Consider the following 12000-nt stretch of genomic DNA (forward strand, 5'->3'; position numbering starts at 1 on the left):
GGTCTTGTTGTTTTCTTGGCATGCAACTTTGGATGAGCTATTTAAACTCTGTTTAAAAAATCACTTTTTCTTTTTCTTTCTTTCTTTTTTTTTTGAGACAGGGTCTCACTCTGTCACCCAGGCTGGAGTGCAGTGGCATGATCTCCGCTCACTGCAACCTTCACCCTGGTTCAAGCAATTCTCCTGCCTCAGCCTCCTGAGTAGCTGGGACTACAGGCATGTGCCACCACACCTGACTAATTTTTGTATTTTCAGTAGAGATGGGGTTTTGCCATGTTGCCCAGGCTGGTCTTGAACTCCTGGCCTAAAGTGAGCCCCTCACCTTGGCCTCCCAAAGTGCTCGGATTAAAGGTGGTGTGAGCCACTGTGCCTGGCAGTAACTCACTTTTCTTATTGATAAAATGAAGATAATAAAACTACCTGCCTTATAGAGCTGTCATGAGAATTAAAATGCTATGCCTGGACTATAAAATTCATAAATATATTTTAGTTTCAAAATCAATTTTGCCAATTTTTATTATTTTGGCCATTTTATTATTATTATATTTTTATTATTTCATTATTTAATAACATGTTTGTATTCAGTTTTACACATCCACATTAAAACTGTGAGAATAAATTCTTAGAATGAAACTGGTATGTCAAAAAGCATACCAAATAAATAAATAAAAGTTTTTACTAACTGCTCTCCAAAAAAGCTATCCTCCTGGCAATACATGAATGGAGTCCACTTCCCAGAGCTTTACCAGTACTAAATACAGCAGTATTTTATTTGTAATGTCTTTGAACATTTGGAGGAAAAATGATAAAATCTTCTTTTCGACGCTACTTAATATTCTTTGATTATTCATGAGGATAAGGCTTTTTTGTGTTTATCACCCATCTATAGTTCTTCTTTGGCTAATTTTTCCTTAGAGTTTTCTGCCCAATTTTAATTTAACCAATTGACCTTCATTTAGTCTACTCACTGAGCTCTTTATATCTTGATTTACTTTCATTAACTATGTTGCCAAAATGGTGTTTTTAAAAAACATATTAAGGTCTACATACTTATGAGGTCAAATTTCTCCATCTCTATGGAGAGATTTATGGGTTTCTGCCTTGCGAGTAACCCTTATAAAGACCTCTAGAGCCTGGAGACTAAATTTACTGTATTTTTTTCTAGTACTTTAGCACATTTCTTTGCATAGTGATACATGGCAGACACACCTGACAGTGATAACTTAAGCATACCCTGAGAATCACCCTGTATGGTAGATGCACCTGAATATGTGCTCAGAGTTCTGAGCTAAGAAATCTGGGAGTGGCCAACCCAGAGATTCATTCCTTGTCTACAAGGAACATCTGAGCCCTGAGCCTGTCCCGTGGAAGGTGAGCCATACAGGGGATTGAGGCCATGTGTTTTGGGTTAAACGAAGGTTGCCAGGTGGAGGTTGTTAGGTAGAGGGTGCTAAGCGAAAATGTTACAGAAACTGCATTGCTTTTTGCAAATGGATGCAGTTCTCCTGCCCAGCCTGCCACCACTTGGCGGTGCGATACTCCTGCCCAGCCCTGCCATGATTGGGCCCACTCTGTATGTAAGTTTCCCACTAATAAAATCCTGTGTCTTGTTTGCTGACTCTGGTTCCCTTTTTCGGCCTTTTGAACCTGGTGCCATCCCTACTGAAGTTAATTGAGTCCAGTACAACATATTTACATCTTTACTATATCTGGAATTAGGAAGGAGGGAGTAAAGTGTGAGGTTGAGAATTTCACTGTTTTCTAAGTGTTTGGTCAGTTTTCCAATACCCTTTGTCAGATGATCCATTCTTTCCCCACAAAATCTGCCTTATGATACATCATATCCATGGGCACACTTGGCTGTGACTCAGGGCAGGCAGCGTGATGATGGATAGCAGGCACAGGCTGAGCCCACCTTCCTATTGCTCTCTTCCCCCTCCTCCAGTGGCCTCATTTCCTTGCCTTACATGGCTGAGTCCCAGAAACTCATGCCGGGGCCTCTCTATGCCCGTGCATTGCATGTCGGTAGGGCTGCAAGTGCTGCTAGTCCACACAAGTCACAGCCAGTCCAGGGCCATGTTTGCTGATCATCTTCCACCTGCCTCTGCCACCATGTCTTGCCCCTTCCAGTGAGAGGGCTTAGGTGAGAGTCTGTGAGTGCTCCACTCTTGGGATGTGGTCTCCCTCAGGAGGTAAGCCAGCTGCAGCTTTTCTTAAACAAGGTCTCAGGCTCACTCTAAGAAATTTTCCTGGAAAGCTTTGGCATGTAGGTGGCATTTATTTCTAGTTTCCAGCATAAGGGCACACATATTTTTTCCTTATATATTCTGATTATCATTTCAATGGGAATTTGGGGGTGGGTGGAATGGACCACCTGTGTTCAAGCACCCATCTTGCCAGGAAGCCAAATGGCTTTGTAATTAACACTTAATCCTGTCACTCATGAATTCCAAGAACAACCTGTGCTTAGTAACATGCAGTAAACAACTCATACACATTACCTTTGATTGCTGCTAAATATCCTCGGAGTTCTCGCTGAAGTCTGGTACCCTCTGCCTAAAAAACACAAGCACAGATGCTAAACATCTAGTCTATATTTTGCATGAAAACATCTAAGAAGTGTTAAGTCTCAAAGTTACTATTGCCAGAATCTCATTCTTGAAAAAAACATAAATATGTGGACACAGACTAAACAAGGCAATAATGTCCATCAGTCTAGATATTTATAGAAATTTCATTCACTTCAAAGAGCAAAAGGAGAAGGCAAGATTTTGCTATTAGACAATACAATTCATTACACAGCCTCTAATTCAAGAGCTATCAAATTTCTAGATTCTGACACATGGGTTATAATAGTAGGGAAGTGATCACCATTATCTAATATGGTAGCCACAAGCCACATATGGCTGTGAGTACTTGCAATTGAGACATACTGTAATGGTATTTTCCATTTACAGTGTAAGTATATTTTATACAACAGATTTTAGAGACTGAGTACCAAAAAAAAAAAAAAAAAAAAACCTCATTAATTTTATACAGATTACATGTTAAAACGATAATATTTTGGGTCTATTGAGTTAAACTACATTATTAAAATTTCACCTCTTTCTTTTCACTTTAAGGATGTAGCCACTAGAAAATTCTAAACTATGTAGTTTGCATTATATTTTTATTGGACTGCACTGAAATAGAGAAACTGTTAAATTGTAAATGTTGACACATGAATGCCTGTTTTGGTTTGGATACCTTTTTAGAAACTCCGAGACTCTCTGAAACTAGGATGAGACTGCAAATAGTTTACTTTGGAGTTAATCAAAGAAATGCCAATAGGAGAGTAGAGAAGCGAGGAAAAGAAGGGAAGACAGCGGATACAGGGAGCATTATCAAGCAAGTTACCACTGTGGGCAACTGGACCTCAGTTCCCCTGGGGAACTCTGGAAGACAGTGTCAATGAAACACCCTATAGATTCCCTAACTGAAAGGCAAGGAAGCTGAGGCGTTTATCCAATATCTCCTGTCAGCTATGTTTCTAGAGCTGCTCCTAGGGGACACTAATTCCCCAATACATCTACATAGGGGCAGAGAGGGCTCCAGAAACCAGAGAAGCCCTCAGGCAAAGAGTTACCAATGCTGGCAAGTCAGTCTGGTGGGCTCAGAAAAAGTAGGTACTAGGGGCATATGTCTGAGCACCAACAGTAGCTTCTATGATTTTACAACTGAAAATCTATTTAAAACATGCATGCATTTTAATTGCATAGTCATTTAACAAAATTGCAGAGAGCTAGCATACAGGACTCCACCTTGAGCTCAATAATTTCAATAGTCATGTTCAATTTAACAAACACTGTTAGTATTTGCCCAAAAGAGTGGTGGTGGGGGGACCCTCTTTCCTCATTATCATCTAGTGGGGGAGCTAAAATATGTAAGCAAAAAAAGAAAAAAAGAAAAAAATGCACTGCAAGGCAGATTACATTTAGCATTGCAACCGCCATTCAAAGTGTTGGAGTACAAAAACAAATGCCCATCACATTTAAAGATAATGATTAATACAAAGAAACTGAAAAGAAATAAGACTATGCTTGACAGCAAAAGGGATTCTGAATTAGGATATTTTCCATATAACACTTGCATTGTGCAGGTATAGTGACATTATTTCTTTGAAATCTATGCAACACTGAGGTGAGGTATTCTGTATTTGAGTAAAGCTCAGGTTATTTTTGTAGCTCTATAAATCCAGTTACTACCAGACAAAAGCTTAGGATGAGTCCGTTTGCTGGCACATATGAACTTCAAACACAATGGTTCTATCAGAATGGCAAAGCAGAAATCAAAGTACTAAACAATTGACTCCCTTTCTAGTGTCTCAACATGGTTTTAAATCAAAACTCAAGCTTTCTATTCTCTTGTTGAAACACTCAGAAGTTTGTGTGATGGCAAATTCCATCAGCTAGAGAAAATAAAGCAAATCATGGTGGGGTTCCAAACAGCAAAGTGTAGTAGAAAACTATTTCCAGAGAGAGGAAGAGGAGAATAAAGAGAAAATGCTCATGATAAACACTTGAGTAAAAGTAGACAATGAAGAGGACCCAGAGAAGTCAGGATGAAGTCCTCAAAACCACCAAGAAAAGTATATTGGAACAAAAGAAGTGGGTCTCTCCCCTTCTAAATATCCATTATGTGAGGGCATTGTGTCACATTCTGAGTATATAAAAAGTGGAAAAAATATGGCTTTGATATAATGTCATATATTAATTTTGGTAGATTTTATTATTGTCAATCTATGCTGCACCTCCCTACCAGATCTGTCACTGGAGAAAGATCATACTTCCTGCCTCAGCAACATCAGGCTTGGCTGTAGGATTTGACTTAGCCAATGAAACATGAGTGGAAGTTACATGTCCAACTTTCAAGCTGAAGCTATAAGAGCCATCACATGCTCCTGCCATTTCTTTCCTCTCCCCATACAGAATTTGTTTCTTCAATCTGGATCCCAGAGTGAAGGGACCACAGAGCACAGCCACCACCTGCATTTTCATGAGTGAGAAACCTACCTCCATTGTTGAAAGCCACCGAGACATTGCTACCATGGCATAAACCTAGCCCAAACTTCCGATAAAATGATTCACCATCAACAGAGGAAATGCCAAAATGTGGAGAGAAGCTGAAATCTAACGAATAAAAAGCCCACTCGAGTTAGTGAACAGAAAGGGACTAATGGCATTTACAGAAACATTTCAGAAAAATCAAACTGGAAAGATTAAGGACAAACTGAATGGTTCACAAATGGAAGCCCAAGTGGTGGCCAAGCAATGGAAAGAGACAGAATGGAACTGAGAGAGAAGCAAGCTCCAGCATCATTTGTCCCATCATATTTCAGACAATTTCAGAGAGAATAATATCTGAAATTTACCTAGACAAATGTAGACCCAAACCAATCTAAAGCCTAAAAACCCTAAAAGGTACAATTAGGAGGGCTTGAATCCATTAAGACCACATTTCTCAAACTATATAATTGTAGAATCTGGGGGCATTTAGTGGTTTGTCTAGGGCACATACATCCACAAAACAAAGCTAAAAGATCTCTCTGGAACATCAGTTTCTTGAGGTGAAGGGAAAGAAATGGAAGAGAAACCATTATTTTACAACCACTAAGCCACCTCTTATGAAGTCGAATAAAAAAACAGCATGGGAATGAAACACAGAACTTCACAGATTTCTGCTGCTTTCAGCTGCTGCTTTAGGATTCTGCTGTACCAGTCATGGTCCTTCCATGGAAATGTGTGAGGGACACCGAGTTAAGCAAGGCTTACTTCTCACCCAGAAAGATGTGTTCCCTCAGTTACACAGAGCCGGCCATGAAAAGGGATGGTTATGAGTCACCAGGATTGCTCAGAATATCCAGAAATAGCAAAAAAGTAGCAGTGAAAGGCATTCTTTTCTCAAATGTTGAAGGAATAAAGTTATATCAAATTAACCCCACAATTAACTAATTGCCTTTTCCTTCAGTAGAAATAAAGTGAAATAATTCAGCCTCCAATCCATATACTGGATTCATCTTGTCAAAGGGAAGGACTGCAGACTTTTTTTTTTTTTTTTTTATGAAATAAGAAATCCAGAAGAGATTTTTTATATAAGAGTGGAACACAGTTCAAAATTGTGCAATAATTACTTAATAAATGAGTTCAATTTAAGCAGATAAACTAAAGGCTGATTTAAACGACTTTCTTCTTTTCCAATTATTAAAATTCTTAATTTTCCCCATAAGTATTTGGGTTTCAAGAACCACAGTAATAGCCACACTTAATTTCATGTAAATTTCGACCTTAATCAAAAAGGTAAAAAGCTCTGGAGAAAAATCCTCCACTTACAATATGCCATAAAGTAGTTTTTTCTATACAAAACTTATTGCATAACAAAATTTCCTTAAGATCATTATTCTGCAGGAATAGCAGATGTTTGAAAGTAAACAAATTCTTATAACATTGCTCAGATTTCACTGAATTTGAAGTTCATTCCAAATTCCTTTGTAAAGTATCATTTTAGTAATTCAGCTGTGAATTATGTACTGCACATGTGTGTGCAGAAAACAAAGTTTTCTGCACCCTTGAGATTATATGCCTGTATTTTCCCTTCTTGTTTCTTTATATCGTTTTCTACAAGATATCAGGAAACTATTGTTCTATGTCCTGGTCACAGGGATCATGGCAACAGGAGGGCAGGGGGGTCTATTATAATTAAGTTGTCTGAATTGCCTAGTAATACTCCTCTTTGGAGAAGATCCAACTGCATGAAGATGCAATGAGTACGGGAAATTACTGAGTCAAGCTTTTTGTTTGTTTGTTTGTTTACATACACTGAATTTTGAAGCCCTGCAATATACTAATATTAGTAAATACATATGCCAAGACTTCAAGAGTCTTGAAAAAGGTATAATTTTGTTAGTTTACCTTTAACCTAGTTATTTCTGCCCAGAAGAAAGAAACCATACTTGAGACATTAATTTAATTTAGTTGCGGACAAAATTCATAGAATGAATTAGTGATTCCTAAGGAACTAATAGAGCAGCAGCAACCACTGCACAATTTAGGGGCACCATTCCTACATACTACCATGTGCATGACACCCCGGGGTGGGGATGTGCATCACTATAGCCCCAACTGCACAAGAAAAACCAAACCCTGTGGATTTTATTAGTAAGGTTAAGCAGGTCTGGAAAATACCTCAAACGATAGGCATTTAATACCTGTTAAACAGGCAATAGTCCGTTGAATTGGCTTTTTTTTTTGGGCAGGGGGCAGAGTCTCGCTCTGTCGCCCGGACTGGAGTGCAGTGGCCGGATCTCAGCTCACTGCAAGCTCTGCCTCCCGGGTTTACGCCATTCTCCTGCCTCAGCCTCCCGAGTAGCTGGGACTACAGGCGCCTGCCACCTCGCCCGGCTAGTTTTTGTATTTTTAGTAGAGACGGGGTTTCACCGTGTTAGCCAGGATGGTCTCGATCTCCTGACCTCGTGATCTGCCCGTCTCGGCCTCCCAAAGTGCTGGGATTACAGGCTTGAGCCACCGCGCCCAGCGAATTGGCTTGTTAATATATGGTCAGTGTAGCACTGACTTATCTTTATAAGTAATTTTTGTTATAAAAAGAAAAGGAAAGACAAGAGGAAGAAAATATCACACACAGTATGCAAAAATGTTTCATTAAGTTGCCTCTCCAACTCAGAAACTGTGAGCTGACATTTTAAAAAGGGCTCAGGTGGAAAGCCAGCAGTACTAACATCTGCATGAAAGGTGGATCTTAGGAGACAACTTCATAAAGTTGTAATTTTACAAAGGTGAGTCCTGTCATCTCATCTGTGATCATAAGCCTATAGACATTCCCAGAGTTACATTATCATTTTTGGCCTTTGATGACATTTTTCTCTTGAAAATGGCTGAAGTAACATATCAAAATTAAAACTGGCTCAATTTCTCAGAGTTCAGACAGGTTAACTCAATCTTGAAAGCAATGATAATAAATTTGCTGATCATTTTTGAAGCTTAGAGGAAAATTAGATTATCAAGGAGATGAGATTTAATGAGCCCATAATCAGCACCTTGATTAACAGATGACTAATAACATAATATCTGAATCCACTTACGATCAAAGACATTAGGCCACTGAGCACTACAGGCACTCCTGGTTTGTTAAGAAATAGAGCTCTCCCTATGAAAAGTTCAGGTGCTGTTAAATGGGAAGATGAGAGTTTTTCATAAGTAAAAGCACCAGGGTCTCTGAAATTTACATTTCTGTTTCCTTGCTTTGAGCTCTTTGCACTATCAGAGCTGTCTGTCATTAAGAAGCCAGCACTGACTTCATAAAACAGCTTCTCTTTTTTTATTTCTTTTTTTCACAGATATTAATGCAGAGGCTACAAGACAGAGATGAAATAAGACTGGATATTTGCAGTCATATTCCTGGGATGGTAAGGCAGGGAGTGCATGGAAGGAAGAGAAATGTCAAAGAGAACATCTCAGTTTCTACAATTTTATCCAAGATTCGTGGCCCAGTTTCCAACTATCCCTGTCACCAATTCCAAGAATATCTACGATCTGAAAACTGATTATCACATACTTTCTAGTTTCAACAAAACAGTATCGAATTATGATATATCAAAATATATCATAATTATGGAAGTATAGTGACATCATCATAATCACATGTACAATCTCTCCATTTATTTCCCTTAAGCCAGTCAACTTTTTTGAATTTATACAGATCTCCATTCAGATCTTCTGGAAAAGCTAACCCATATTGTGTTAAACAGCCATTAAATCATCACAGCATGCAGACTGGATATAGCTGGAAGATCTGCTTTATTGCCTTGAATTTGTGACCCTTGAAAAACCACTCAGTTGTTTTTCTCTCTGTGTGTGTGTGAGGAGACTTGACTTACAAGGTGCATTACGGGCATGATTTAAAATCTTAATAGCTAGAGCACAGTATTGAATATATTGGTAGGGGAGGGGCATAGAGAACTGACCCAAAAATCAAGGGAGACTTTAAAGGAGCTCCACTTCCAGCAGCAAGTCCTCCTGTGACTTGCTGCTCAGTGTCCCCTGCTGTGGGTATAGATGCTAGCTCTATCTATAACATTCTGTCGTGACCAAATCAGACAGCAAGTACAAGGACTAGAAAAACAACTGCTGTGTCAAGGCACAGAGATGCACTGATGGTAGAGAAGGAAGAGCCTTGGCTATCATTATTCCAGGCCTAATCAACAGCCAGAACATTTCTGAAACTGCCATTTATGATGTCTGTGTTAGTTTGCTTGGGCTGCCACAACACAAAACCACAGACCAGGTGGCTTTCTCACAGTTCTGGAGGCTGAAAGTCTAAGATCAAGGTGTTGGCAGGTGCAATTTCCCCCCATGGCCTCTCTCCTTGGCTCGCAGATGACCACCTTCTTGCTGTGTCCTCATGTGACTTTTTGTCTGTGAGCATGTGTCCCTGTTGCCTCTCCCTCTTCTTATGAGGACACCAGTCCTGCTGGATTAGGGCTCAGGTATATGACCTCACTCAACCTTAATCACCTCCTTAATGACAAAACAGTCACATTCTGAGGTAGTGGGGATTAGGAATTCAGCTAATGACTCTGAGGAGAACATAAATCAGTCCATGATGCAACAATGAAAGTTTTTGATCTGGCAAAACAATCACAAAGTCTAACACCTACTGAGTGGCCACTTTGATCCAGGCATTGTTCTAAGTTTCACAACTCTGTTAGCTCATACTCCTCACAATAATTGCATATGGTTGGCACATATGAGAAAACGGAGGCACAGAGACTGAGAACTTGCCCAAAGTCACACATCTAATAGGTGGCAAGCCAGAACTGGAATCCAGGTAGGCTGAATTATTTTAGCCCTATGATCCACCTCAAGAGCCCACCAGCTTGATCCCTGCTCTCCCACCTCTCTGCCCCAGGGTATAAAGGATGATGAAGGAGAAAGCTGCCCAACAAGAAGCAACTGTTGATAAATGAGGATAAGGTAACTAAATGCACCATTCTCCATGCTCTCAGGATATAGTACTCATCTGTAAATAAAGATATCAATTGTTCACTAGTTTTTCTCAAAGGCCCACAATTCCACGGAGTTTATTAGATGTGATTCATATCACATAGTGGTTAAGTCTACGGGCTCTGAGATCACACTTCCTGGCCTTAAAATCTAAGCTCTGCCACTTCTAACCATACAACTTGGGGCAAGTTACTTAATCTCTCTAGGTCTCTGATTTCCTCATCTATTAAATGAAGATGGTAACAATACCCACCACCTAGAGCTATCATGAAGGTTGAGGGAGTCCAGTTATATAAAGTATCTGCTGAGTGCCTGGCACATATCATGCACTCCAGAAGTGCTGGATAACACTATTATCATTCCACTAACACTTTGTAAATGACAAATTATGCAAAGGGTAGGTGTTTCACAAATGCTTGATTGACCTAAGTTCTGCTACATGTCATATTGCAAATGAATATCTTCGTGAGGAAGATGCATGATGAAAAACCTTCCCAGGCCGGGCGCGGTGGCTCAAGCCTGTAATCCCAGCACTTTGGGAGGCCGAGACAGGCGGATCACGAGGTCAGGAGTTCAAGACTATCCTGGCTAACACGGTGAAACCCCGTCTCTACTAAAAAAATACAAAAAAAGCTAGCCGGGCGAGGTGGCTGGCGCCTGTAGTCCCAGCTACTCGGGAGGCTGAGGCAGGAGAATGGCGTAAACCCAGGAGGCGGAGCTTGCAGTGAGCTGAGATCCGGCCACTGCAGTCCAGCCGGGTGACAGAGCGAGACTCCGTCTCAAAAAAAAAAAAAAAAGAAAGAAAAGAAAAACCTTCCCAAAACAAGCTACTTGGGAATTTATAATGCTTCCTTGTTTTTTTCATTTGTAGTTTTAAGTATCAAAGACACAGTTATGTTTTTCAGAAAGTTATTTTATAGCTTTGAATATTGCAGTAATAGAGGCTCCTAGAGTATACAAGAATAATTTATGCAGATATAAAAGAACCAACTAACAATGGATATGAGAAAAATCAACCCAATACGATAGACTACTGCCTGAGGAAACAAGAAAGCATGAATACTAAAGGAAAAAAGAAAATTAAGTTCATTTCCAAAATGAAAACTTTTATGACATATACTCAGTTTTCTCATGTAAAACAATTATAATTATGTATTGCCATGAGAATCAAGTAGCTAATATACAAAACGCTTTCTAAATGTCAAAGCCCTACTTGTAGAAAGTCTTCAATATAAAAACACTTTGTCACTGCTTTTGCCTAAGTCCGTCAAATAAGGCTTGGAAATGTTGAAATTGTTAAAGCTCCTTGGAAGATCCTTATAACTAATCAGGTTTGGGAACATATTCGAGCAGATGTGCAATCAAAAAAGGCATTATCTTTATTATATGTGTGCAATCTCAGGCTTATAACCGAGTGGTTAACATCATAGAATGACTCTTTAGAGACACAAGTCAAATGTGTGACCTGACTCATAAGTCTGAAATAGGACCCAGGAATCTGTATTTTTAAAAAGCCTCCAGGTGATGGTTATTGGGAAACTTTAATTTTTCACTCTGTCTGTCACTTAACGGACACTTAAGTGTGCATATAGCTCTAGTATGAGATTGCTAAAAAGACACTTAAAAATATGCCTGGTTCCATGTTTCAGTCAGTCACCGTAAGACATTCCTTCTAATGTATGTCATTCCTTTAGATTGCTATGCTAATGGAAAAATCCATGGTGGGGCTTACAAGGTGACTTATAAGAGAGAATCACCATCAATGGGAACCAATAAAACTCATGCAAATCTAAAAACCAACTGTAGCTCATTTCTGCAGATTTCAAAACCATTTCCGATAGTCTCCCTGGGCTTGGATGACAGACATGCCTCATTCTCTGCATCCCATTACCAGAATGGTACAGTTAACCTGGGAATCATTTAGACAGATACATCCAACTAAATA

At 39.5% G+C, this 12000-nt stretch overlaps 1 protein-coding gene across 3 annotated transcripts in view; it reads right to left on the reverse strand.

The window, feature by feature from the left end:
* AMPH (amphiphysin) overlaps window positions 1-12000 on the reverse strand; it is a 258597-nt gene that overhangs the window by 126208 nt on the left and 120389 nt on the right. For all 3 annotated transcript variants that reach the window (XM_030933296.1, XM_030933295.1, XM_030933294.1), the window contains exon 3: window positions 2502-2556. In XM_030933296.1, the coding sequence (XP_030789156.1) occupies window positions 2502-2556 (55 nt within the window). The remainder of the gene's footprint in view (window positions 1-2501; window positions 2557-12000) is intronic.

This window comes from Rhinopithecus roxellana, chromosome 6 (assembly GCF_007565055.1).
Source record: "Rhinopithecus roxellana isolate Shanxi Qingling chromosome 6, ASM756505v1, whole genome shotgun sequence".
Classification (NCBI taxonomy): domain Eukaryota; kingdom Metazoa; phylum Chordata; class Mammalia; order Primates; family Cercopithecidae; genus Rhinopithecus; species Rhinopithecus roxellana.